We start from the raw sequence: 25893 nt of genomic DNA, 5'->3' as shown, positions 1-25893 counted from the left end.
GGCTTCCTGCCGCTGTTGTGTGTGTGTGTGTCTCAAAGGATCACAGAGGAAGAATGACTCACACCTTGTGTACTCAGGTAGGGACATGTGTACAGTCATAGGGAGAAGTGTACTGGAAGCATTGCATAACACACACACTAGGGACACAGATAAACAACCAGAGACAACAAGCTCTTTCTTGTTCTTTCTCTCTCTCAAACACACACACACACACACACACACACACACACACACACACACACACACACACACACACACACACACACACACACACACACACACACACACACACACACACACACACACACACACACACACACACAGAACAGAGAAAACAAGTTATTTTTTGTTCTCTTACTTGCTCTCTCAAACACACACACCACACACACAGATATACAGACCCCCCCAACCCTCACCCCCACACCTTGGGGCTGTCGGAGTGGGTGGAAGACCACTATGTCGTGGGGGTCGTTGAGGTGCTCGGCCAGCGTGCTGACATCTTGGCCTGTTAGCCTGTTAGCGCTGTACACCGCCTCCCTCTCCCTGTCTGTCCAGTAGATACGGTCCTGACAGGGGGAAGAGAGATGGAAAGAGGGAATAAGAAAGAGAAAAAAGGAGGAGAGGGAAGGAGAGAGGGATAAAGAGTAAGAGGAGGCAGATAGATAAGAGGCAGGAGAAAGGGAGGAGAAGCAATGAACGCACAATCACTTTGTCGGTCAATTAGCATTGTGTGTAAGTATCTGTAAAAACAATGAGGTAGACAGACAGCAGTTCGTAGTTTCTCTCGCCTGATTTATAAAAGGCTGAGCTAGCTAGCACAAGACTTTTAGTGCGGCTAGCAAGAGTAAGGACGTTTGGAACATGTTGTTGTAAAAACACATTTGATTGTCAGACAAACAGAACGACAGACAGACAGTGACCTCTGAATAAGCGGTACGTTTACAGTTAAAACTGTCTGGCTATAGCCCTCTCTGCAGAAATCCTTGCAAAGATCTTATCCGTGCTACTGTAAAGGGCGAGCATTCCAATCCACTGCTCCTCCGTTGGGAGGTTAAACAAACTCTGACTGCAACCAGACTTCACCTTGTGGTTGTTTATTTCATTATATCCTGTCTGTTTACCGGAACGTTCCCCTAACGTTATCAGCCTTCGGAAGATGCTGTGCGGAGGGGAGCTGGCATCGTTCCACGGTTGCTGTGGAAACCATGGGCTTAATCCCCATTAGAGTGCGGCGGCGAGACAGCACATCCTGTGGTACAGAAGTGTGTATAGGGGGAATGTGCGTGAGAGTGTGTCTGCATGTGCGTGTGTGTGTGTTACAATCCACTTAATAAAACTGAAGTAGAGCATGTTTAACCAAAAGCTAACATTGTCAAACAAGGTCAGTTAGAGTAGAAAGGCATTTCCTCTTCTCACAAAATGGACAATAAAGAATGTATTATTAACCACCTTCCTGCAGTAGCTTTTTCTTATTGGTCTTACATTTGTAGCAGCTTTCAATAAGACCATATTTTCCCTTTTAGCTACTTACTGTACCAATGCAATAGAGGATTTGCACTTTTAAAAGTAGAGCTCTACTGTGGATTCAATTGTGCTGTAAAAAGGTCCGTTCCAATCCACCAGCAATGTTAGGAGCAGAGAGTTAAGAGTCTCTTTAGCAATTTGCACAGTGGAATAGGCAGCATTACCACAGTGGAATAAGGCAGCGGGGTATATGTCATTACCACAGTGGAATAAGGCAGCGGGGTATATGTCATTACCACAGTGGAATAAGGCAGTGGGGTAAATGTCATTACCACAGGGGAATAAGGCAGTGGGGTAAATGTCATTACCACAGTGGAATAAGGCAGTGGGGTAAATGTCATCACCACAGTGGAATAAGGCAGTGGGGTATATGTCATTACCACAGTGGAATAAGGCAGTGGGGTATATGTCATTACCACAGTGAAATAAGGCAGTGGGGTAAATGTCATTACCACAGTGGAATAAGGCAGCTGGGTATATGTCATTACCACAGTGGAATAAGGCAGCTGGGTATATGTCATTACCACAGTGGAATAAGGCAGTGGGGTATATGTCATTACCACAGTGGAATAAGGCAGTGGGGTATATGTCATTACCACAGTGGAATAAGGCAGTGGGGTATATGTCATTACCACAGTGGAATAAGGCAGCTGGGTATATGTCATTACCACAGTGGAATAAGGCAGTGGGGTAAATATCATTACCACAGTGGAATAAGGCAGTGGGGTATATGTCATTACCACAGTGGAATAGGCAGCATTATAACAGTGGAATAAGGCAGTGGGGTATATGTCATTACCACAGTGGAATAAGGCAGCTGGGTATATGTCATTACCACAGTGGAATAAGGCAGTGGGATATATGTCATTAACCACATTGGCTAAACAGGCTGTGACAGTCCCAATGAGAGATGAAAGTGACACACACTTGGGAGTAGGGCTGTAACGGTGATTGTGTTACCGCCACATCGGTGGTCACGAGTCATGACTGCTGTCAAATTCCACGTGACCGTTGAGTCACGGTAACTACTCCAAAACTGCGCTCTGTAAATGGATGGCGCTGACTGCCGTTAATAGCCTGACTTGCTAACGGCCCTCAAGTCGCAAATGGCCTGGTACTCTACAGTCTTATATTTACCATTCGAATCACTCTGACTCTGACAAATGGAATCGAAAATCAAATCAAACACATGATTGAATTTGAGTAATCTGAATGATGAGGATAAATGATGGGAGTTAGAGGTCCCGTTCCAAATGAAAACATTCCATGGTCGTTGTGGATCTTGTTTCAAAGTCAAAGCCAAACACAATGGCAGGCATTTGGACGCATTTTGGATGCAAAGCTAATAATTAGCTGGTTGATAAGCTGAATCAGGTTAGTCACATCTGAGGTTGGAGCAAAAACCTTCAGGAGGGTAGCTCTCCGGGAACAGGGCATCATCACCTGTCGCGTAGCGAGAGCCAGTTCCTCAAATAGCTGGTCAATGCATGGAATGAAATACGTTTTCTTATAAGCCCAGGAATTGCGCAACATTTCTTTCACGTGTGAAAACATATGTTTTGATTGCCTCTATTCAAAAGAGGAGGATCTCAGCTATATTTGCTAGGCTATTTATTTCTCAACTTGGCATATGAGCACATTGCTATTCAAGTGCATACGGATTACATGTCCCGTTTGATAATGGCCCATTGTAAATCGAAACAAATTCCACACATATTATTTTGTATATGTAAAGACAGGATTAAATTGAGAATAGTCTGATAGGTGAAAATAGTATCGCTTGTGAATGAGAGACGGAATGCCCAAACGTGTGCAGTCTACTGAGGCAATAAACAGAGCCCATACATTTTTTGTAGTTGACTTTTTCAAATTAGTTGCATCATGCAGCCCATATATGTTTTGATTTAAAATACATTCTAAGGTTTGTAACACAACTTAAGTAGCCAAATAACTCTATATTAAGCATATAGGACCTGTTTCAAATGATCACTTTTTATAACCACTCAACACAGAACAGCTGCTCAATGTGCGCAATCACTCAGAAATCCTTTGGGGAAAAATATCCTTTATTTAATTCAGCTATGTTCAAATTGTATTCTTCTTACTATAAAATAATATAAAATAATGGCATATAAGCAAATCTTGTCTGCTAAATGAACTAGCCTACAGCCTAGGCTATGCCAGTGGCAAGGCATTTAGCCAGATCAGTAACAACTCCAGAATATGTTATTCTGCTCTTCTGAAATATATTTTATTCATATCATAATGTTTCTTAAGACCTGCCTAAAATAAATCATGGATTTTTTGTGATGGCTTTATTATTGTGATGGTGTTAATTAAATGGATTTATTATACTTTTTAAAACGGTTCCTCAACTGGCGGCCCGCAGGATTTTATTAAACCCCCCGAGATTCCAGCAAATTTTTTGTAATCAATAACTTTCTTTATTTTTTTGTATTGTTGGACATAAAATAATATAAAAACCCCAGCATATCAGCTCCAAGTGATTTTTAATTTTGGAAATTTGTTCCAAAGTATTCCCAAGTATAATATAGAGATATACTGAACAAAAATATGCAACATGCAACAATTTCAAAAATGTTACGGAGTTACAGTTCATTTAAAAAAAATGGTATTGAAAATCATATTGGCGGTTATTCCGAATACCCCGGTATAAACAGTATATTGCCCAAGCCTAGCGTCCACCTACGGTGCTCAGAATTAAAGAAAATGCACAGTGCATATAAGGAAATCAGTCAATTGAAATAAATAAATTAGGCCCTTATCTATGGATTTCACATGACTGGGCAGCGGCGCAGCCATGGATGGGCCTGAGAGGGCATAGGCCCACCCACGGGGAAGCTAGGCCCAGCCAATCAGAATGAGTTTTTCTCCACAAAAAGGCTTTATTACAGACAGAAATACTCCTTAGTTTCATCAGCTGTCCGGGTGGCTGGTGAAGAAGAAGCATGTGAAGGTCCTGGGCTGGCGCGGTTACACGTGGTCTGCAGTTGTGAGGCCGTTTGGACTTACTGCCAAATTATCTGAAGCTTATGGTAGAGAAATGAACATAAAATTCTCTGGCAACAACTTTGTTCGACACACTCCCTCAAAACTTGAGAAATCTGTGGCATTGTAACGTTCGTCTAAGTCGTTCTCCTCCTCAGACGAGGAGGAGCATGGATCGGACCAAAACGCAGCGAGGTGTGTAGATATAATGATAGAATTTATTAGACAAGACGAACACGAAGCACACTTGATAAATTACAAAATAACAAAACGACGTAGACCGACCTGAACATGAGAACTTAACAAACAACGAAGAACGCACGAACAGGAACAGACTACACAAACGAAACAGTCAGAACAGCCTACCTTGATATGGTTCTCAATCAGAGGAAACGTCAAACACCTGCCCCTGATTGAGAACCATATAAGGCTAATTAACCATGAACCTAAACAAGAAACAAATAACATAGACTGCCCACCCCAACTCACGCCCTGACCATACTAAACAAATACAAAAACAACAGAAAACAGGTCAGGAACGTGACAGGCATTGTGTTATGTGACAAAACTGCACATTTTAGAGTGGCCTTTTATTGTCTCCAGCACAAGGTGCACCTGTGTAATGATCATGCTGTTTAATCAGCTTCTTGATATGCCACACCTGTCAGGTGGATGGATTATCTTGGCAAAGGAGAAATGCTCACTAACAGGGATGTAAACAAACTTGTGCACAACATTTGAGAGAAATAATATTTTTGTGCGTATGGAACATTTATGGAATTGTTTATTTCAGCTCATGAAACAAACACTTGACATGTTGCGTTTATATTTTTGTTCAGTATATGTGACCGTATACAAATGTAAGCAAGGTATGAAATGATTATGTTTTAGTCTAATATTATATCTGTTTGGGCTTCTTGCCGTCAATTTTCAGTCCCCAAATTATTAGTAAATGTGTTCCGGCCCACTGACCATCCGCAAAATAAAAAGTTGTGCCACAGCTGAATTTAGTTGATGATCCCTGATGTAGACGTTCCAAAGTTTCATGACCACCGCAGCCCTACTTGGGAGTAAGCAAATGCACCACGCACAAACACACGCTGTGTATGCATAAGCACACACACATCACACAGACACACACTTCCCTCTGGCCCACCCGTTACCCAGCTGCCAGCCTGTCTGTGTGCGATATGACTAGGGCCAGCAGTAAAACTTTAATCTGGGTGGATGCCAGTGTGTCATAGCTGTGCCTGCAGTGTGTGTGTGTGTGTGTGTGTGTGTGTGTGTGTGTGTGTGTGTGTGTGTGTGTGTATGTGCCCACGCACTTGTGTGTGGCATCTGTGTGTGCCACTGTTGTGGCCAGTGCCTGCAGTGTGTGTGTCACTAACAACAACAACAGAGCTCTGGGCAGCTCTCAGCTCCCTCTCCTCTCCAGTAACTCCTCTGTTTATTCCGCACAGTCTGCCATCCCAGAGGGGAAGACAAAACAAACACAGCAGTCATAGACTAAACACACACCCGCACACACGGCAGTGGGAGACTAAACACAGACATCAAGCGCTGCGTGACACAGCAGCACTCAGCTAATGATAGCTCCTTCAGTCAGCGTTACACCATTCAATGACTTGAATGTCTTTCCGTCTGGGGTCCCTAGTCTGCATAGGTCAATAAGGACAGTCAAACAATGAAAGAAATACACAGTAAAAAAAACATCTAACGTGTGTTGATATTTGTTTAGGAGAAGATAGCAGCCCAGGGTAACGATCGCTCCGTCTGTGTAGCGCCATTAATTACTTAATGGCTGTCTTTACTTCTGGAGTTTCTGTCTCAGGAGGGTAATGGGGACAGTCAAGTCGGAAATTAATGATATTTGAAAGACATTAAAAACAAATGTGTCTAGATATTGAATTAGGAGGACATGGTACCTACAGTATATTAGCATGTTTGTGCTTCATGTCAAAATCATACTTAAGGCCCCCCGAGTGGCGCAGTGCATCGCTGTGCTAGCTGTGTCACTAGAGACCCTGGTTTGAGTCCACGCTCTGTCGCAGCTGGCCGCGACCGGGAGACCCATGGGGCGGCGCACAATTGGCCCAGCGTCGTCCGGGTTAGGGGAGGGTTTGGCCGGCAGGGATGTTCCTGTCCCATCGCACACTAGCGACTCCTGTGGCGGACCGGGCGCAATGCACACTTACATGGTCGCCTGGTGTGTACGGCGTTTCCTCTGACACATTGGTGCGGCTGGCTTCCTGGTTGAGTGGGTGTTGTGTCAAGAAGCAGCGCGGCTTGGCTGGGTTGTGTTTCGGGAGGACGCACGGCTCTCGAACTTCACCTCTCCTGAGTCCGTACGGGAGTTGCAGCGATGGGACAGGACTATAACTACCAATTGGATACCTCGAAAAAGGTGTAAAAAAATCACAAGTTGATTGTGTAGCTCAATGAAGTTACTTATGGATGATTTGGACATGACGCGCGAAAATGCTAATATAGAACCATAGACTTTGTGCATCAAATGCAAAAAAGTTAGCATTTGAAACAGTGGCCAGGTAAACAAAACCAAAGGATGGATTGCTGTCATGCATTGTCCATAGAATGCTTCAAAGTTCAATGCAGATGTTTTTATCTCAATATAAAATCCTTTCTGGGTAACAATTAAGTGTCTTACTGAGATTCTATTAAATTAAAATGGTAAAAAATAAACAAAAATAGCTTCTTGGCAAAGCTCAATTTCTCAATAAATAATTTAGCTAGGAATGTCTGGGAGTGGTCTGAGTGGGGATGGGGAAAACTGAAAACTAGCTGTTATTGGCAGAGAGGTTTGGAACTTTCTTTCTTATTTGTCTATTAACAAATCCACCATGCAGGCCAAAGCTCCAATCCCACCAAAACAGGCTGAATTTTAAGCTTTTACACTAAAAGGCTATTATCAAAATGTTTACAATTTCACAGTATTATTCCAACCTCATAGTATGGAAATATATATAAAACTAGTTTTTGACTGCACTGGGCCTTTAAGGAAACCGATGTGTTATTTTGCAATTTGGGTGAACTACACCTTTAACTTTTGTAGCTTGTACACAACGCTTGTAAAACTATTGGCGTTACACAAATAGTTACTGTGCACCCTGGCTGATCCTAGGACAAATGGGACAAGGGTTGCAAAATTCTGGTAACTTTACAGATTCTTGATTTCCTGCTCTTTCCTTCCTGATTCCGGTAAACTTCCAACTGGGAAACCTGGGAATTTTGGGAAAGTTACTGTAATATGCAACCCTAACTGAAAGTATATAATTGAATAGACAATTGTCAGGCCTTCATTTCCCATCTTAACCCACATAGAGAATGTTTTTATACTTTATTTTTACAGAATAAAGTTCTCTCTCTGCCCCTTCCCCTCTCTTTTCACCTTTTATTCCTCTCCTTCCCTTCCTCCCACTCTCTGTGTCTCCAACTTCTCATCAGCCTTTATTTCAGCTCATTAAAGGCGTGTCCACAGACACCTATCTCATTCCTCTGCTCGCTCAACCTTTCACTCGCAAGATGTTCCCATTAGAGCGGCACACACCGGCAAAACCACACACACACTCTCTCACCTCAAACACGGCCAGTGCGTAGGGGTGTCCCAGTCTCTCTGAGGAGGACAGGTGTGTCCGGCGGTGAGCCCCGTTCAGGTCCACGCTGGAGATGAGGTGCAGCTTGGAGTCTACCCAGTACAGACGCCTGTTGGCTACATCTGATGCACGCACGCACACGCACGCACACACACACACACACACACACACACACGCATTGATGGCCACTTGGGCAGACATACAGCTCCGAAAACATTGCTCATTATAATATTTAGTCAAACGATCAATTGGGGTTAGATCAAGAAGTTTCAACTCAAAGGAGATGAGTTATCAACTGTAAAAGTCTAAGTTCACTATGTAACAAAACTAGTGAAATCCAAACCAGAACAAAGCAAGAAACAAAGGAAAAGCACTTTACAAATGGACTGTATTATCATTATTAACATTGGAACTGCTAAAGCAGATATTTTGACTGCTCCTTGATTTTTCCAAAATAAGTCTATATAACACATCGTCAGTGTTAGAACCTTAATATCACAAACAGAACTGGAGTTATAACCAGTTTTAGGAGGGCATGTCATTTTTTAAATGGTTTTCCCCCGTTGACCCTCCTTTTCCCGACAGTTTGGCCTGCTCCGCTCCTTCTCCCCAGCTGATAATCACCCCGATAACTGCCTCGATACTGAACCTAAACTATACCAAAACTAATTTTAACTCATATAACAACAGATTAAATAAACTAAAGTATGATGGGCGAAAGGGGGAGAATGGGTGAGTTGATGAGCGAGGGGAAGTGAACGATGCATAATTATGTAATCACCAATTGTGAATGAAGAACAGGGCGGGCCATTCTATTGCATTGGTGTACTCTAATCATAATCTCTAAATGGTATGTACCCTATATCAGTCCACCAAATCAAAGCAGTCTTATCAGTCTACTCTGACCTACTTGGAGTAGGCTACACAGTGAGAGCATGCGTAATTGTACCGGAGACTATCAAGCACTACAAGCAAACAAGGCTTTGTTAAAGTGCGTCAAGCAAGTGAAGGTTACGAAGAACGTATCTGTTAGGACAAGGGATAACAGCTCAATTAAATCCAACTGATGCCATTGCGTGAAGACGCACTCAATGTAAGCACGAGCTGACAATAATCGACTATTTTTTACTACTGTCATATTGACACATTCATTATAATTCATTATAATGCCAGAGCATGCACAGACCAGCTGGCTGGTGTGTTTACGGACACATTCAATCGCTCCCTATCCCAGTCTGCTGTCCCCACATGCTTCAAGATGGCCACCAGTGTTTCTGTACCCAAGAAGGCAAAGATAACTGAACTAAATGACTACTGCCCCGTATCACTCACAACTGTCATCATGAAGTGCTTTGAGAGACTAGTCAAGGATCATATCACCTCCACCTTACCGGCCACAATAGACCCACATCAATATGCATAAAGCACTAACAGGTCCACAGACGATGCAATTGCCAGCACACTGCCCCATCCCATCATGTACAAGAGGAATACCTATGTAAGAATGCTGTTCATCGACTACAGCTCAGCATTCAACACCATAGTACCCACCAAGCTCATCATCAAGCTGGAGGCCCTGGGCCTCAACCCCACCCTGTGCAATTGGGTCCTGGACTTTCTGATGGGCCACCCCCAGGTGGTGAAAGTAGGAAACATCTCCACCTCGCTGACCATCAACACTAGGGCCCCACAAGGGTGTGTGCTCAGCCCCCTCCTGTACTCCCTGTTCACCCACGACTGCGTGGCCTTGCATGCCTCAAACTCAATCATCAAGTTTGCAGATGACACAACAGTAGTGGGCTTGATTACCAAAAATGACGAGACAGCCTACAGGGAGGAGGTGAGGGCACTCGGAGTGTGGTGTCATGAAAACAATCTCTCACTCAACGTCAACAAAACAAAGGAGATGATCGTGGACTTCAGGAAGCAGTAGAGGGAGCACCCTCCTATCCACATTGAAGGGACAGCAGTGGAGAAGGTGGAACGTTTTAAGTTCCTCGGTGTACACATCAACAACAAACTGAAATGGTCCACCCACACAGATAGTGTGGTGAAGAAGGCGCAACAGCACCTCTTCAACCTCAGGGGGGCTGAGGACACTTGGCTTGTCACCCAAAACCCGGACTAACTTTTACAGATCCATAATCGAGGCATCTTGTCGGGCTGTATCACAGCCTGGTACGGCAACTGCTCCGCCCTCAACCGCAAGGCCCTCCAGAGGGTGGTGCGGTCTGCACAACGCGATCACTGGGGGAAAACGACCTGCCCTCCATGACATCTATAGAACCCGATGTAACAGGAAGGCTAAAAAGATCATCAAAAGACAACAACCACCCGAGCCACTGCCTGTTCACACCGCTACCATCCAGAAGGAGAGGTCAGTACAGGTGTATCAAAGCTGGGACCGAGAGACTGAAGAACAGCTTCTATCTCAAGGCCATCAGACTGCTAAACAGCAATCACTAACTCAGAGAGGCTGCTGCCTACATGGAAACACAATCCCTGGCCACTTTAACAAATGGATCACTAGTCACTTTAAATAATGCCACTTTAATAATGTTTACATATCTTACATTACTCATATCATATGTACAGTTGAAGTCAGAAGTTTACATACACCTTAGCCAAATACATTTAAATGCAGTTTTTCACCATTCCTGACATTTAATCCTAGTAAAAATTCCCTGTCTTATGTAAGTTAGGATCACCACTTTATTTTAAGAATGTGAAATGTCAGAATAATAGAATAATAGTAGAGAATAATTTATTTCAGCTTTTATTTATTTCATTACATTCCCAGTGGGTCAGAGGTTTACATACACTCAATTAGCATTTGGTAGTATTGCCTTTAAATTGTTTAACTTGGGTCAAATGTTTTAGGTAGCCTTCCACAATCATCCCACAATAAGTTGGGTGAATTCTGTCCCATTCCTGCTGACAGGACTGGTGTAACTGAGTCAGGTTTGTAGGCATCCTTGCTCGCACACGCTTTTTCAGTTCTGCCCACAAATTTTCTATAGGATTGAGGTCAGGGCTTTGTGATGGCCACTCCAATACCTTGACTTGTTGTCCTTAAGCCATTTTGCCACAACTTTGGAATATGCTTGGGGTTACTTATTTGCAACCAAGCTATAACTTCCTGATTGATGTCTTGATGTTCCTTCAATATATACACATAATTTTCCTTCCTCATGATGCCATCTATTTTGTGAAGTGCACCAGTCCCTCCTGCAGCACAACAGGATGCTGCCACCCCCCGTGCTTCACGGTTGGGATGGTGTTCTTCGGCTTGCAAGGCTCCCCCTTTTTCCTCCAAACATAATGATGGTCATTATGGCCAAACAGTTCTAATTTTGTTTCATCAGACCAGAGGACTTTTCTCCAAAAAAGGACAATCTTTGTCACCATTTGCAGTTGCAAAAAAAGTCTTTTTTATGGCGGTTTTGGAGCAGTGGCTTCTTCCTTGCTGAGGGCCTTTCAGGTTATGTCGATACAGGACTCGTTTTACTGTGGATATAGATACTTTTGTACCTGTTTCCTCCAGCATCTTCACAAGGTCCTTTGCTGTTGTTCTGGGATTGATTTGCACTTTTCGCACCAAAGTACGTTCATCTCTTGGAGACAGAACGTGTCTCCTTCCTGAGCGGTATAATGGCTGCGATGTCCCATGGTGTTTATACTTGTGTACTATTGTTTGTACAGCTTAACGTGGTACCTTCAGGCATTTGGAAATTGCTCCCAAGGATGAACCAGACTTGTGGAGGTCTACCATTTTATTTGAAGTCTTGGCTGATTTCTTTTGATTTTCTCATGATTTCAAGCAAAGAGGCACTGAGTTTGAAGGTAGGCCTTGAAATACATCCACAGGTACACCTCCAATTGACTCAAATGATGTCAATTAGCCTAACAGAAACTTCTAAAGCCATGACATCATTTTCTGGCACAGTCAACTTAGTGTATGTAAACTTCTGACCTACTGGAATTGTGATACAGTGAATTATAAGTGAAATAATCTGTCTGTGAACAATTGTTAGAAACATTACTTTTGTCATGCACAAAGTAGATGTCCTAACCGACTTGCTAAAATTATAGGTTGTTAACAAGAAATTTGTGGAGTGGTTTGAAAAACGAGTTTTAATGACTCCAACCTAAGTGTATGTAAACTTCCGACTTCAACTGTATATACTGTATTTTATACCATCTATTGCACCTTGCTGTCACGTGTGTTCCCTCTCCGGCCTCTAGGTCACCAGGCTGCTCGTTAGGGCGCACACCTGTCACCAGCAGTGCGCGCATAATGACACTCACCTGGACTCCATCACCTGACTACCTGCACTTGATTACCTGCACTTTATATGTCATTCCCTTTGGTTTCTTCCCCAGTCGTCATTGTAGCTGTCTCATGTCGGTGCGCTGTTTGTGTTTCTTTTTTTGTTCATTTATTTATTAAATGTATTCACTCCCTGAACTTGCTTCCCGACTCTCAGCGTACATCGTTACCCTTGCCTATGCCGCTCGGCCATCGCTCATCCATATACTTATATGTACATATTCTCATTCACTCCTTTAGATTTGTGTGTATTAGGTAGGTGTTGGGGAACTGTCAGATTACTTGTTAGATATTACTGCACTGTCGGAACCAGAAGCATGAGCATTTCGCTACCCTCGCATTAACATCTGCTAACCATGTGTATGTGACCAATAAACTTTGCTTTGATTTGATTGCTTTTGTGCTGATTTTCACTATTTATCAAGGCCACTTGGCACTCATAATGATGTTTAGGCTACTGATGTTTTCATCATTTGGGGTATTTTTTCTTTTTTTGTCGTTATAAAAATAAACTGTTACCGTGTTCCAACACATATGCTTTCTGTTTCATAGTTGTAACAAAGACACTCCATGAATAAAATTCATTGAACACTTGAATTTTGTGTTTTTACAAAAAGCCTGCATAACATAATGAAAATTCTGTTGTGTTATAAAATAATAATAATAGTATTCTAATGTTACTCAAGACCTTATTATTTTTGCAATAGCATATATGAAATGTATTAATTACACTGTTAGAATGTTGCAGTCACAATGCCCAGCTGTTCTAGTGTTAAAAGGTTTCTAAGGCACACAGATATAGAGGATTTTTTTTTTAAGCTTGCTTGAAAAATACATTTTATTGTTAAAACCAAAGTATTTCAGCAAATGCTTTCAACAGGGTATATCTAACGCGGCGCCTCCTCTTGACAACGCTTCGCTCCAACACTTTACTCCAACGCTTCGTTCCAACCCAACGATTGGCTTGAAATTTGCATAAAGTAGAGCAAAGCTGAACTTTTTCTACCACTCCGCTAGCAGGATTCTCGCCGCTTACCTTCCTACAATCCCCCGCATATCTCTCTGGGGGCAGAACTTCTAATGCAGTGAAAACCCACTGTAAGGCGCTCACCTAAAAGTGGTGTTGTGTAAACCCCCCGTGTGTGTGTGTGCGTGCGTGTGTGCGTCTGGGTCTGTCTAGATCTGTTTGCGTTTGTGTGTGTATGTGTGTGTATATATGTGACCATATATGTGAGTCTGTGTGCGTGCCCTCTTACCTAGGGTGATGCCGTTGGGCCACTCGATGTTATCTGACACCAAGACCTGTCGGTCCACCCCATTCATCCCAGCCTTCTCAATCTTGGCCCGGGTGCCCCAGTCAGACCAGTACATGAACCTGGGAAGAGGAATGGTGGTCCTCTGTAGATCAGTTGGTAGAGCGCTTGGAACGCCAGGATAGTGGGTTGATCCCCGTGACCACCATTATGTAAAATGTATGCCTGCATGACTAAGTCGGTTTGGAAAAAAAGCATCTGCTAAATGGCATATATTATGATATTCTAGGGAAACCGACACAAAATCAAGCTGTTTACTGCTGTATGCATGTTTACACAGACAGACATACTCTCTACATATTGACAAACATTCACATCGGTGTCCAACTCATGTTCGTTCGTCATCATTGACGACAATGACATAATATTAAAACATATATCACAAGTACAGTGAATATGTGCTGACAGCTGGTGAGGTCAATCTGTGCCCTTAACACTCGTGGCGCAGTGGACATGATATATTATTGGTGGAAGTTCTGCCAGAGCAGCAGCTACTCGTTTTTCACTTGTGCTCTTGTCTTTTCCACATGGCATTGTTGGCCTTCTTGATTTATGCGATTGTTACGCCAACATGACCACAAACCAACACACAAACCCTCACACTTACCCGTGCTGGGGGTCCAGGGCTATGGCTCTGGGCTCGCTGAGTTCCGTGTCCACCAGCACCCTCCTCTTGAGGCCGTCGTAGGCCGAGGCCACCGAGACGGTCTTGTGGCCCGAGTCGGTCCAGTAGAGGTTGTGCTGGACCCAGTCTAGGGCCAGGCCCTCGGGCGAGAGGAGAGAGCCAGAGTCCACCAGGGTCACCTGCTGGGACGGGACACTGGCCTCCGGGATTAGAGCACTGGGGGATGGCAATATGACAATAGATAGGGGTGTAAAAAGAAAAGCTTGTGAATCACACTCAAAGACTTGCATCAGCTACCTCAAAAGAGGGAAAGTAAGAGCCAGGATTCAACGCAGATAGACGACCTGTGCACTGTGATTGAATTTTAAAGGGGATTTATACTTAAGCAAACGTCAGACGGGTAACGGTCTGCCAGAGGAGATTTATATCCCTGCTGAAGACACATTTATGAAGATTCTTTTAAATGTATGATTTCAAAATAGGATTATAATTAGCCATCTTTTTCCCCCAAATCAGTTCTTTAAATATGCAACAAGTGTTTTGTTTCATTATGTTCAGCCATTTTCTTTGGCCAAATTAAGTTCCAACTGTAGTTGGAAAGGCGAGATGCAAAACTTAATTTAATGCCACAATATAATAACCTGTTCATGTTTTCCCTATAAACAATGACTTGACTTACTTTCGATACTACCCTAATAAAGTTGTCAAGGTTTGATGTGGTATGGCTATTAGTAGGACTAGCTACTGCAGGCCTATGAAGGCAGAACGCATCAGCCCTCCCAACTGGCTCCGACAGTTGAACCTGAGGTGATGAAGAATGTTTTAGACCTACCAGAGTTAATCCTTTAATCTAACAATATAATGTTATGAAACATATTCTGATTGAAAAGTAACAAATTAGCTTCCTGTATGCTTTATCTGTGTAGCAGAAGCCTGTTGGTGTTGGGAACATATTGCCGGCATATCTCTATCTTTCTCTTGGTCTCTCTAGGGCTAGGAGTAAGCTTCTCTTCCTTTATGTATATTTTTTGCAATATTAATATCATACAGTGGATGCCTTAGCTTATAGGCCTACATGCAAGCAATGCCCTGATGAATGTAGCTCTTAAATCTCAGAGGGGGGCAATTCATGTTTTAGGAAAGTTAAAAACCAATAAAACAATAGGCTATGAAGTTTTGAATATGCTACACATCGAAACACAACTGAATATTTTTGTTGTTGTTATACGCAATTTTTGAGGACACGTAACTGTGGATCATTTGGACAGTATCGCTTGTTTATTGATGGCGCTGGCAGCACCCAGTCGGAGGTTTCTTTCGCTCTTTCGTTCTACTCTCAGATCTGAATGGGTGTCTGGGATCCAAACCAGCACGGGTCTGTTTGGGTCTTATTATCAACAGGCCTTTTCAGAACGGGTCTGACTGTCCTCAGGTTCATTCTGAGCGGGTCTGTTTTTAAAAAATGTATTAATGCATATCGGGTTGGGTGGGAAAGCCACAGATCCATTTCAGAACAGACTTAACTTTTTGGACCCGTGAAGACCTCTAGTGCACAGGTCAGTAATCTGTGTTGGTTTGAATCTCTGCCTCAGTTGCTGATGGTCCTAGTGGTGCCAGTAACAGAGTGACACTTGTGGCTGGCCATGGCTTAACGAAATAAATTAACCTTGTGTTAATTTCAAAGGGTTCATCTCACAGTCAGTCTCTGTAGGTGAGACACTGTATCCAGAATAGCAGCTGTCCACACAGGGAGCTGTCCTACAAGCTAATGACTGGGCACCTTTACAACAGGGGAGATGAGTATAGGTAATGGGTATAGATTCCAGTTCTCTGATATACTGTCCCAATTAGCACACTCCCATGTGGGATAAGAGACACCAGGTAGAGGTTAGAGAGGTATGAGGGATAAAACAAATGAGTTTATTAAAAGTGACTGGCTCCCACTCAAGTAGGAAAAAATGATAATATAATAATGTACATAATCCACTAGATTAATCCATATTAATCCAATCCATCTGTGTTGAAATGCGTTCAGATGAACAACTTTTGAAATATATTTATTTTTCAAGACAAACATTTTCAAAAACAAAGCAATCCTAAGAGGTGATTGCATAAGGAAATTAGTGAGTGAGTGATTGTCCTTCCCAAAGTTCATAGGTTATCTATTCGGAAAGGGGTCCGATTTTTTCCCCTCAAAGTTCCCAGGTGGGAATCAGGAAGCAATGATTAAATTGGAAATCCTCCAAGTAGGATTTCTGAAAAACCTGTGAACTTGGGGAAAGTTTCAGGAATTTTGTAAATTGCAGCCCTAAGGTCAAGTGTCAGAACCAGTACCTGTAGATGTTGCGGTGGAAGCGGTCGCACCAGAACAGGCGGTTATTGGTCACGTCTATGTCAAGTGCCACAGCGTTTTTCTGGGTTGCCAGCACCTGGCTGTAATCCTTCTTCGCTGGGTCCACCCGACGGATCTCATGGCGGTTGGTGAACATCAGGTAGGGAGACTTCCCTGTAGAAGGGAAAGTGGAGAGGTCAACTTATTTCGCCCATATTCTATGGCCAGAATTCATATTCTATGGCCTATCTTCCTGGGGTCTTTCTACAGAAGGGGTGAGAAAGTATTCACACCCCTTGACTTTTCCAATCAAATCTCATTTTATTTGTCACATGCGCCGAATACAACAGGTGTAGAACTTACAGTGGAATGCTTACTTACAAGCCCTTAACCAACAATGCAGTTTTAAGAAAATAAGAGTTAATAAAATATTTACTAGATAAACTGAAGTAAAAAAGTAACACAATAAACAAAACAATAACCGAGTCAAGGTAAATGAGGTCATATGTACATGTAGGTAGGGGTAAACCGAGTCAATGTGTGGGGTACAGGTTAGTCAGGGTAAATGAGGTCATATGTACATGTAGGTAGGGGTAAACAGAGTCAATGTGTGGGGTACAGGTTAGTCAAGGTAAATGAGGTCATATGTACATGTAGGTAGGGGTAAACAGAGTCAATGTGTGGGGTACAGGTTAGTCAAGGTAAATTAGGTCATATGTACATGTAGGTAGGGGTAAACAGTGAGTAGCAGCAGTTTAAAATGCAAATAGTCAATTTGATTAATTATGGCTCGGGGGTAGAAGCTGTTAAGTAGCCTTACCCAGAAAGACTTACCCTGAAAGACTCACGCTGTAAACCATTCTACTGCCAATGTTTGTCTATGGAGATTGCAAGGCTGTGTGTTAGATTTTATACACCTGTCAGCAACGGGTGTGGCTGAAATAGCCGAGTCCACATAGCGTACATGATACGCAAGTGCACACTGTATATGCTCTTGCCTGTATATACAGGCACACACACACACACTGAACCCCCCCCCCCCCCAAAAAAAAGCTAGTGGAGCAGGATAAAGAAACATTATCTAATTAAACCACACTACTTTCCTATCTAGCTTTAGCGACAGATTGACGTATTTACATTCTGAATCAATCTAATTACGCTCACATGCCCTCGAGGCACCAAGGTGAGTCACAGCAGTTTAGCTCATTACAACAAATTATTTCTAATAGCGTGACATGAGTACCTCTCCAAATAACAATGCCAAGAGGGTAATTTCTGTCATTTTTGTCTCATCAGAAAATAATCCCCAAAAGTTTGAAGAGAGAGGAATTGAGAAAAGAGGAGAGAAGAGGCCATGTTTACATTCTTAAAAAAACATTTCCTAATTGGAAGCAGTGGGAGAGTTACACACAACGCTCATTCACCGACTAAAGAAGCAGTGGTTTGTGTGTGTGTGTCAGTGAATGAGTGATTGAGTGAGTTTGTGAATGAGTGAGTGTGACTAAAGTAGCAGTGGGTCCCTCAAGCCTGTCGACTGCTGTGATATTACTGTCATTAAAATGCACTAATATCATTTAGCACGGCTGGGCTGTGTGTGTTTAAGTATGAGAGTGTGCATCTGTGTGTGTGTGTGTGTGTGTGTGTGTGTGTGTGTGTGTGTGTGTGTGTGTGTGTGTGTGTGTGTGTGTGTGTGTGTGTGTGTGTGTGTGTGTGTGTGAGAGAGAATCAGTAGTCACACTGACACTTGTTAGGTGTTTTAGATGAACTACGTACCATCCCAGGTGCGTGAAAAGACAATGAGGAGCAACAAGATAATTCAGAGGAAAATGTAAGTGCTTCTTTGTTATCAAAAACCAATATGGCATTAAAACCTTTATATGGGTGCTACGGGTGTTGTTTCTTTCCTGAAATACAGAAACACCTAATTGAACCTCTTGGGTGCTTGTTGATGCAGCAAACAGAGAGCAGATATAACCTTATAGTCTTCTGTATAAATATAAAACAATTATCCAGCTCCTGTGCCATGTGCCACACATCCATAGGCACTAGATCTCAGGAGAATGGATATGAACAACGCTGAAAGCTCCACCTTGCGATCTGATAGTCTAGGTAGAATTTTAACCATACTGCATACACCTATCCAACTCTTTCAGATTTACATGAGCGCTTAAAACTTCTTTAGGCTAGGGGGCAGTATTTTGACGTCCGGATGAAAAGCGTGCCTAAAGTAAACTGCCTGTTACTCAGGCCCAGAAGCTAGGATATGCATATAATTGGTAGATTTGGATAGAAAACACTCTAAAGTTTCTAAAACTGTTAAAATAATGTCTGTGAGTATAACAGACCTGATTTGGCAGGCGAAACCCAGAGGACAAACCATCCAGGGGGGTGGGAAATTGAGGTCATAGGATTTCCCAATGGTTTTCTATGGGAAGCCCTATTTATGAGGAACCTTGTTGCAGTTCCTATGGCTTCCACTAGATGTCAACAGTCTGGAAATTGTTCGATGTTTTTCTTTTGACAAATGAAGAAGTAGTCCTATTCATTGTAAGTGTCACTCCAGGTGGACTCTACTGTTTTGACGTGCGTGAACTGGAACGCGCTTCACGTTGTTTTTTATCAAGTATTAGAAACAGTTTATTCCGTCTTAAATTTGATCGATTATTTACATTTTAGGATACCTGAGGTTGGATTAGGAACGTTGTTTGAAATGTTTGGACCAAGTTTACAGGTAACTTATTCGATACTTTGTAGTCATGTTGGGCGAGTTGGAACTGGTGTATTTCAGAATCAAACGAGCCAAATAAATTGACATTTTGGGTATATAAAGAAGGAATTTATCGAACAAAACGACCATCCATTGTGTCAATGAGAACTTTGGGATTGCAAAAAGAAGAAGATCTTCAAAGGTAAGGCATTTTTATATGGCTATTTCTGACTTTTGTGTCGCACCTGCCTGGTTGAAAAATTATTTTTATGCGGGGCGCTGTCCTCAGATAATCGCATGGTCTGCTTTCGCAGTAAAGCCTTTTTGAAATCTGACACAGCGGCTGGATTAACAAGAAGTTAAGCTATATTTTGATGTATTACACATATATTTTCGTGAATGTTGAATATTGATATTCCTGTAGTTTGAATTTGGCGCGCTGCCATTTCACTGGATGTTGTCAAATCGATCCCGCTAAAGGGATTGGCGCGTGAAGGGATCCATAAGAGGTTTTAAGGGGTATGGGCTAGGGATCGGTTTGGGGTTCATCTCTTTTCCTTCTCCCTCCCTATCCCCCTTCCCTCCCGCTGTCACTCACCCTCTGCCTTGCCGGTCTTGGTGACGGGGTCCATCTCATAGCCTTCGTAGCACTCATACTTGATGTCTCTACCTCCCTCTGTCTGTCCTCCCTTCATCCCTTCAACCCTCACTCTATCCCTTCCCCCTTCCCTCCCGCTGTCACTCACCCTCTGCCTTGCAGGTCTTGGTGACGGGGTCCATCTCATAGCCTTGGTAGCACTCGCACTTGAAGTCTCCCTTGTAGTTGATGCAGATCTGGCTGCAGGCGTTGGGGCTCTCGCACTCATCAATGTCTGGGGCGGAATGGAAGAGGGGGTTATCAATCACACTGGACTCTAATGGCGGAGGTGTGTATGTTGGTTGGTTGGTTCTTATGTCCTCGTGAGGACCTAAAATCCCCCAAAGTCCCCACAAGGATAGAAAAAAAACAAGGACAATCCTCCCTTGTGGGGACATTTCCCACGTCCCCATGAGGACAAAGGCTACTTTAAACTTAGGGGTTAGGTTTAGGGTTAGGGTTACAATTAGTGTTAGGGTAAGGAGTTAGTGGTTAGGTTTAGGGTTACGGGTTAAGGTTAGAGTTAAGGTTAGGGTAAGGGAACTAGGATTTTGAATGGATACACATTTTAGGTCCCCACGAGGATAGAAGAACATAATGTGTGTGTATATGTGGGTGCAGTTGTGAATTTAATGTGGGGGGTAAAGAGCTGTCACCTTGGACCGACCAGATCTCGCTTGGTAAAATAAAAGGTACAATCAATTCTGTGGCTTAAAAGCTGTACTTTGAAGACAAAATTGCAATTCAAAAAGAGGTGAAAATATGAGACCGTCTCTGTGGGTTCAAGTCTTCACATTTCTTCCAACAGATAGCAGTCTTTAACTTTGAGTGAGATGGAGAAATGATACTGATAAAAAGGAATGGAATTTCGAGAAGGGGGTATAAAGGTCACGGTACTATTTATGTGTGTGTGTGTCTATACTGTTCTGTGTGTCTGTGTGTCTGTGTGTGTGTGTGTGTGTGTGTGTGTGTGTCTGTGTGTGTGCATCTGTATACTGTCGTATGTGTGTGCGCGCGCTCTCAATATTCACCTCCACATGTCCTCTTGTCCAGTAGCTGGTACCCGGTGGGACACTGGCACTCGTAGCCGATTGGTCGATCCAGACAGATGTGAGAGCAGCCGCCATTGTTGAGCGTGCACTCGTTGAGTCCTGGGAGACAGAGGTCAGATATAACCACTAAGAGAGGCCTTTTAGCACCTGGGTCATGTCCATTCAGCACCAAACAAAAGATAACGGACTGAAACAGCGAGGGACTACTTGGACTTAAAACGTTTTCTGGTGCGTGCCCAAATTAACACAACCATGACAGTAACTGAGAGAGTGGCCCAATTCCACTTCTCATTCTCCGTTCCCGTCGCTCACCCCACTTGCTCAGTTCTACTCCATGGAATCTCCCTTGAGTTCCGAAGGAGTTAACACCGTCCTATTGAGAGCCCTTCAATAATTCATTTGGAAGCTTCTCAGCATCTCTGATCCTCCACAATGCCCAGCTTTCTCCTCTCCTCTTCGGTAAAACCCTATCAAATAGCTGCCAGTCAAGTTGCGCTCACATGTTCCCTCACTGTTATGAAGTAGGACTGAGCGAGAGAAGGAAGCGAATGAATGAAAGCATTCAGGAAGTGAATTAGGATTGAACACAATAAAGATGAATTGAATCACCAATTAAACAATCAAAGATGGCTGAAAAATGCTTTCCACCAATAACGGTATATCAGTGAATAACAGCGTATCCCAGCGGTTCCCAAACTAGGGGTCGCGTGATATGAAGATGGGGTCGTGGGAGAATTTCCAAAATCATGATAGAAATAAATATATATATAAAAACATATACAGTAGATACACTACATGACCAAAAGTATGTGGACTTCGAACATCTCATTCCAAAATCATGGGCATTAATATGGAGTTGGTCCCCTTTTGCTGCTATAACAGCCTCCACTCTTCTGGGAAGGTTTTCCACTAGATGTTGGAACATTGCTGAGGGGACTTGCTTCCATTCAGCCACAAGAGCATTAGTGAGGTCGGGCACTGATGTTGGGCTATTAGGCCTGGCTCGCAGTCGGCGTTCCAATTCACCCCAAAGGTGTTCGATGGGGTTGAGGTCAGGGCTCTGCGCAGGCCAGTCAAGTTCTTCCACACCGATCAAACCACATACTTTTGTATATGTATATTGTATCATAATATCGTACTTGTATCTCAAAATCATTGTAATTTGGTTAACCTTAAAGATCTAAATGAAAATGATTCAAATCTAAAAGACACAATTCAACCACAGAGCCACCTTAGATCATGGGAAAAGGCAGCACTTGATCGTCCCACGGTGAATGGCTACGCTATGAAACAACACAATATTGCAGAGACTTTGATATTACCAGCCACAATTAATATGGTGAAGACAATGTGCGGGAAACGCAAAAGCACAGAAACTCAGATCAGTACCTTAGTCAGATAACACTGCTGCGTGGCTACGTTGACGATAAACAGATACCATACGGGATCGAATGGTGGGCTTTTTCACAGATGGGGATCCATCTATCACGGGACGGCGAGCAGGCTTCTGCACTCTTCTGCACTCCCTCTGCCATATGGACCACATTGTATGATACCCCGAGAACAATTGGCGGCAAAAGAGCTGGGCAGAGAACTCAGAGATACTGCAGCAGGTAACTTCGATTGTAAACTTCATCTAACTACATCCACTGCGCACACGCCTGTTTGCAATACTATGTGGAGATATGAGAAATATGGAAATATTTGTTGCATTGAGAGAGGAACTGTTGTAAAAAATAAATAAATAAAAAGATCTGGTTGACTTTCTGTGTAAAGGAAAGAAAATAACAGAAAACAGCATCAGTAAGTGTCCCACACGAGTGATGTCTGCTCACCTCCAACGCTTGGAAGAGCACTTTGGGACGGACCTACTTCCCAATCCGTTTGACTGTGATTCTGGATCAGTTGACATGCCAGTAAGTGGAATCAAATAGCTGATCGGGCTGTCGTGACCGAATGCGACAGACAACGCATTCATGGGTCACTACAGAGGAGTTTTGGTTCCTGACTCAAAGGGAATACCCCGCCGTCTCCCTCTGAGCATTAATGCCGCGTTCAAAACAACTGGGAACTCAGAACTGGGAACTCAGAACTGGGAACTCAGAACTGGGAACTCAGAACTGGGAACTCAGACCTGGGAACTCAGACCTGGGATATCGTAAATCTCAGACGTCTGGGAAAAATCACTTTGAACGGTCATCCAACTCGGAACTCCAACTCGGGCCCCTTTCTAGAGCTCCGACTTTCCGACCTAAAGATCACTGATGTCATGAGTTGACCTCGTTCTCAGTTGTTTTGAAAGCACCATGAAACTCATGGTAGGCTACCCTTTGCCGGCTCATATCTGTGTGAAGCTGGATTCAGTGCTCTCGTCTGCATTAAAACCAAATATCGATCCAGGTTGGATGTGACAGCAGAGATGAGGTGCACACTGTCGACCATCTCATGACATTCTTTTTTTTTTCATATGGTTGGGGTCACGAGAATTTTCAGATATCAAAATGGGGTCGTGGGCCAAAAAGGTTTGGGAGGCCCTGGGCTAGCTCAAGGAAAAGAAGAAAGATGCATCACAATCAATTTGTGAGAAGCCAGTCTCCACCTAGTGTGTGTGAAAGGTGTTCAATTTGGCAGGTGACCTCTAAATCATTCCTCTCTATTCATGAGAGCTGGTTTGGAAAGCTGCCACAGTTTTCACACTCAAGTAGCCTCAAAGGACCTTCCTGTCACATACACACACACGCACACACACACAGGTAACTGCTCAAATGACAGAAACACCAAGACAACGTGTCTTAATAAGGTGTTGGGACACCACGATCCAGAACAGCTCCAATGTACCTTGGCATAAATTCTACAAGTGTCTGGAACTCTATTGGACGGATGTGACACCATTCTTCAACGAGAACTACCATAATTTGTTGATTTGTTGATGGTGGTGGAAAACACTGTCTCCAGCACCGCTCTAGAATCTCCCATAAGTGTTCAGCTGGGTTTAGATCGACTGAGCATATGGCTTACATCATTTTCATGCTCATCAAACCATTCAGTGACCACTCGTGCCCTGTGGATGGGGGAATTGTCATCCTATGGGGCAAAGCCATGGTAGCCAAAATAATGGCCTGCCCAACATAATGGTATGTTAATTAACTTAGGAATCACACCTGTTTGGAAGCCATTGCTTCCAATACACTTTATATCCCTCATTTACTCAAGTGTTTCCGTTATTTTGGCAGTTACCTGTATGTGCTCACACACACACACGCACACGCACACGCACACACACACACACACACACACGTGCGAACACACTTTCTCTCCCTCTCTCTCTCTCTATCCCTTTTTATCTCCCTCCCCCCCTCTCTCCTTTTCCCTCTCTCTTTTCAACCTCTAATGCATCGGCGCTCCTCATAAGCTCATCCGGGGAAAAAAGCAGCATCTGCCTGTGTTCAAATGAGAAAGGCTGCATCATGATACAGCATTCAATCAATACTTGTGCTAATAGGCTTTTATTTCTAATGGAACGGTAAAATATCAAATACATAAAAATACACGCCTGAGCGCACCGAGAAATACACTCCGGTTTATTTTTGCAGCGTTAAGGTTGAGGGGAGTAAATTGGAGTAAATTGGGGCCCATTATCCTGGCCGCTGTGTGTGTGTTTGTGTATGTGTGCTTATAAATACGCTTATACATTTGTGTGCGTGTGTGTTGTGTCTGTGTATAAATGTTTGTGTGAGTATATAGGTGTGTGCGTGCTGTGCATGTGTGTGGTTTACGGCATCTGTGTCTTGGTGTGTCTACCGTATGCTGTATAAACATGAGTGTGTTTGCTGCTCCGCTTTAAGGGGAACATCTTGCAAGTGAAGGGTTGAGCGAGCAGAGGGATGAGCTAGGTGTCTGTGGACACGCTTTTAATGAGCTGCAATAAAGCCTGATGAGACCCTGAGTCGGAGAGACAGAGAGGGAGGGAAGGAGAGAGAGAAAAGGAGAAGAGAGGGGGAGGGGCAGAGAAAGAGAGAGATGGGGGCAGGAGAGGGGGAGAGATGGAAAAAGGGAGAGGGGGAGGAAGGGAAGAGAAAAAAAGGGAAGAGAGAAAAGGAGTTAAAAAGAGACGAGACAGATGGAGAGACAGAAAAAAGAAAGAGAGAACGAGAGAAGGGAGAGGAGCTCCCTTTGGGATTTCTGTTTCGGTTTCATACTTTCTCCTTCCTTGCCCTTCCTTTGCCCTTCCCTCTCTTATGTTCTCTCCACCCTCTTCTCACTTCTTTAATCTCACCCTTACACCACCCCTCTACCTCCCCTTCCCCCTCTACCTCCCCGTCCCCTGTACCTCCCCCTCCCCTTCCCCCTCAACCTCCCCTTCCCCCTCAACCTCCCCTTCCCCCTCAACCTCCCCTTCCCCCTCAACCTCCCCTTCCCCCTTTACCTCCCCTTCCTCTCTCCCCTGTCTCCAGGGATTTGGCGGTGTGTAGTCCGTGAGAAATCCGTGGCACAGCAATTTACAGATTTTCCAAATTCGATCTATGAATCCTATCAGTCTGGTTTTGACCTCACCACCCGTATAAAAGTCACTAATGCCTTATTACTTGTTATTACTTATTACCACGACACTAATGCTTCTCAGTTTAAGCTCCGCGTTTGATACTATCGACTATCACATTCTCATCAGGCGCCTAGAGACAAATGTTGCTCTTCAAGATCAGGCGCACTCTTGGTTTCGCTCCTATCTGTCAGACAGACTGTGCAATTAGAT

General features: G+C 43.5%; 1 protein-coding gene across 1 annotated transcript in view; it reads right to left on the bottom strand.

The window, feature by feature from the left end:
* Nucleotides 1-25893, bottom strand: part of LOC120056246 (low-density lipoprotein receptor-related protein 8-like) — a 174060-nt gene that overhangs the window by 8530 nt on the left and 139637 nt on the right. Inside the window, exons 8-14 of the mRNA XM_039004496.1 lie at nt 21120-21239; nt 20198-20323; nt 16747-16918; nt 14395-14628; nt 13731-13849; nt 8127-8266; nt 425-566 (exon numbers count right to left, since the gene is read on the bottom strand). Of these exons, the coding sequence (XP_038860424.1) occupies nt 425-566; nt 8127-8266; nt 13731-13849; nt 14395-14628; nt 16747-16918; nt 20198-20323; nt 21120-21239 (1053 nt within the window). The remainder of the gene's footprint in view (nt 1-424; nt 567-8126; nt 8267-13730; nt 13850-14394; nt 14629-16746; nt 16919-20197; nt 20324-21119; nt 21240-25893) is intronic.

Source organism: Salvelinus namaycush, chromosome 11, assembly GCF_016432855.1.
Source record: "Salvelinus namaycush isolate Seneca chromosome 11, SaNama_1.0, whole genome shotgun sequence".
Taxonomy (NCBI): Eukaryota; Metazoa; Chordata; class Actinopteri; order Salmoniformes; family Salmonidae; genus Salvelinus; species Salvelinus namaycush.
Note: the sequence above shows the minus strand (reverse complement) of the source record. Positions and strands in the feature narration are given on the sequence as shown.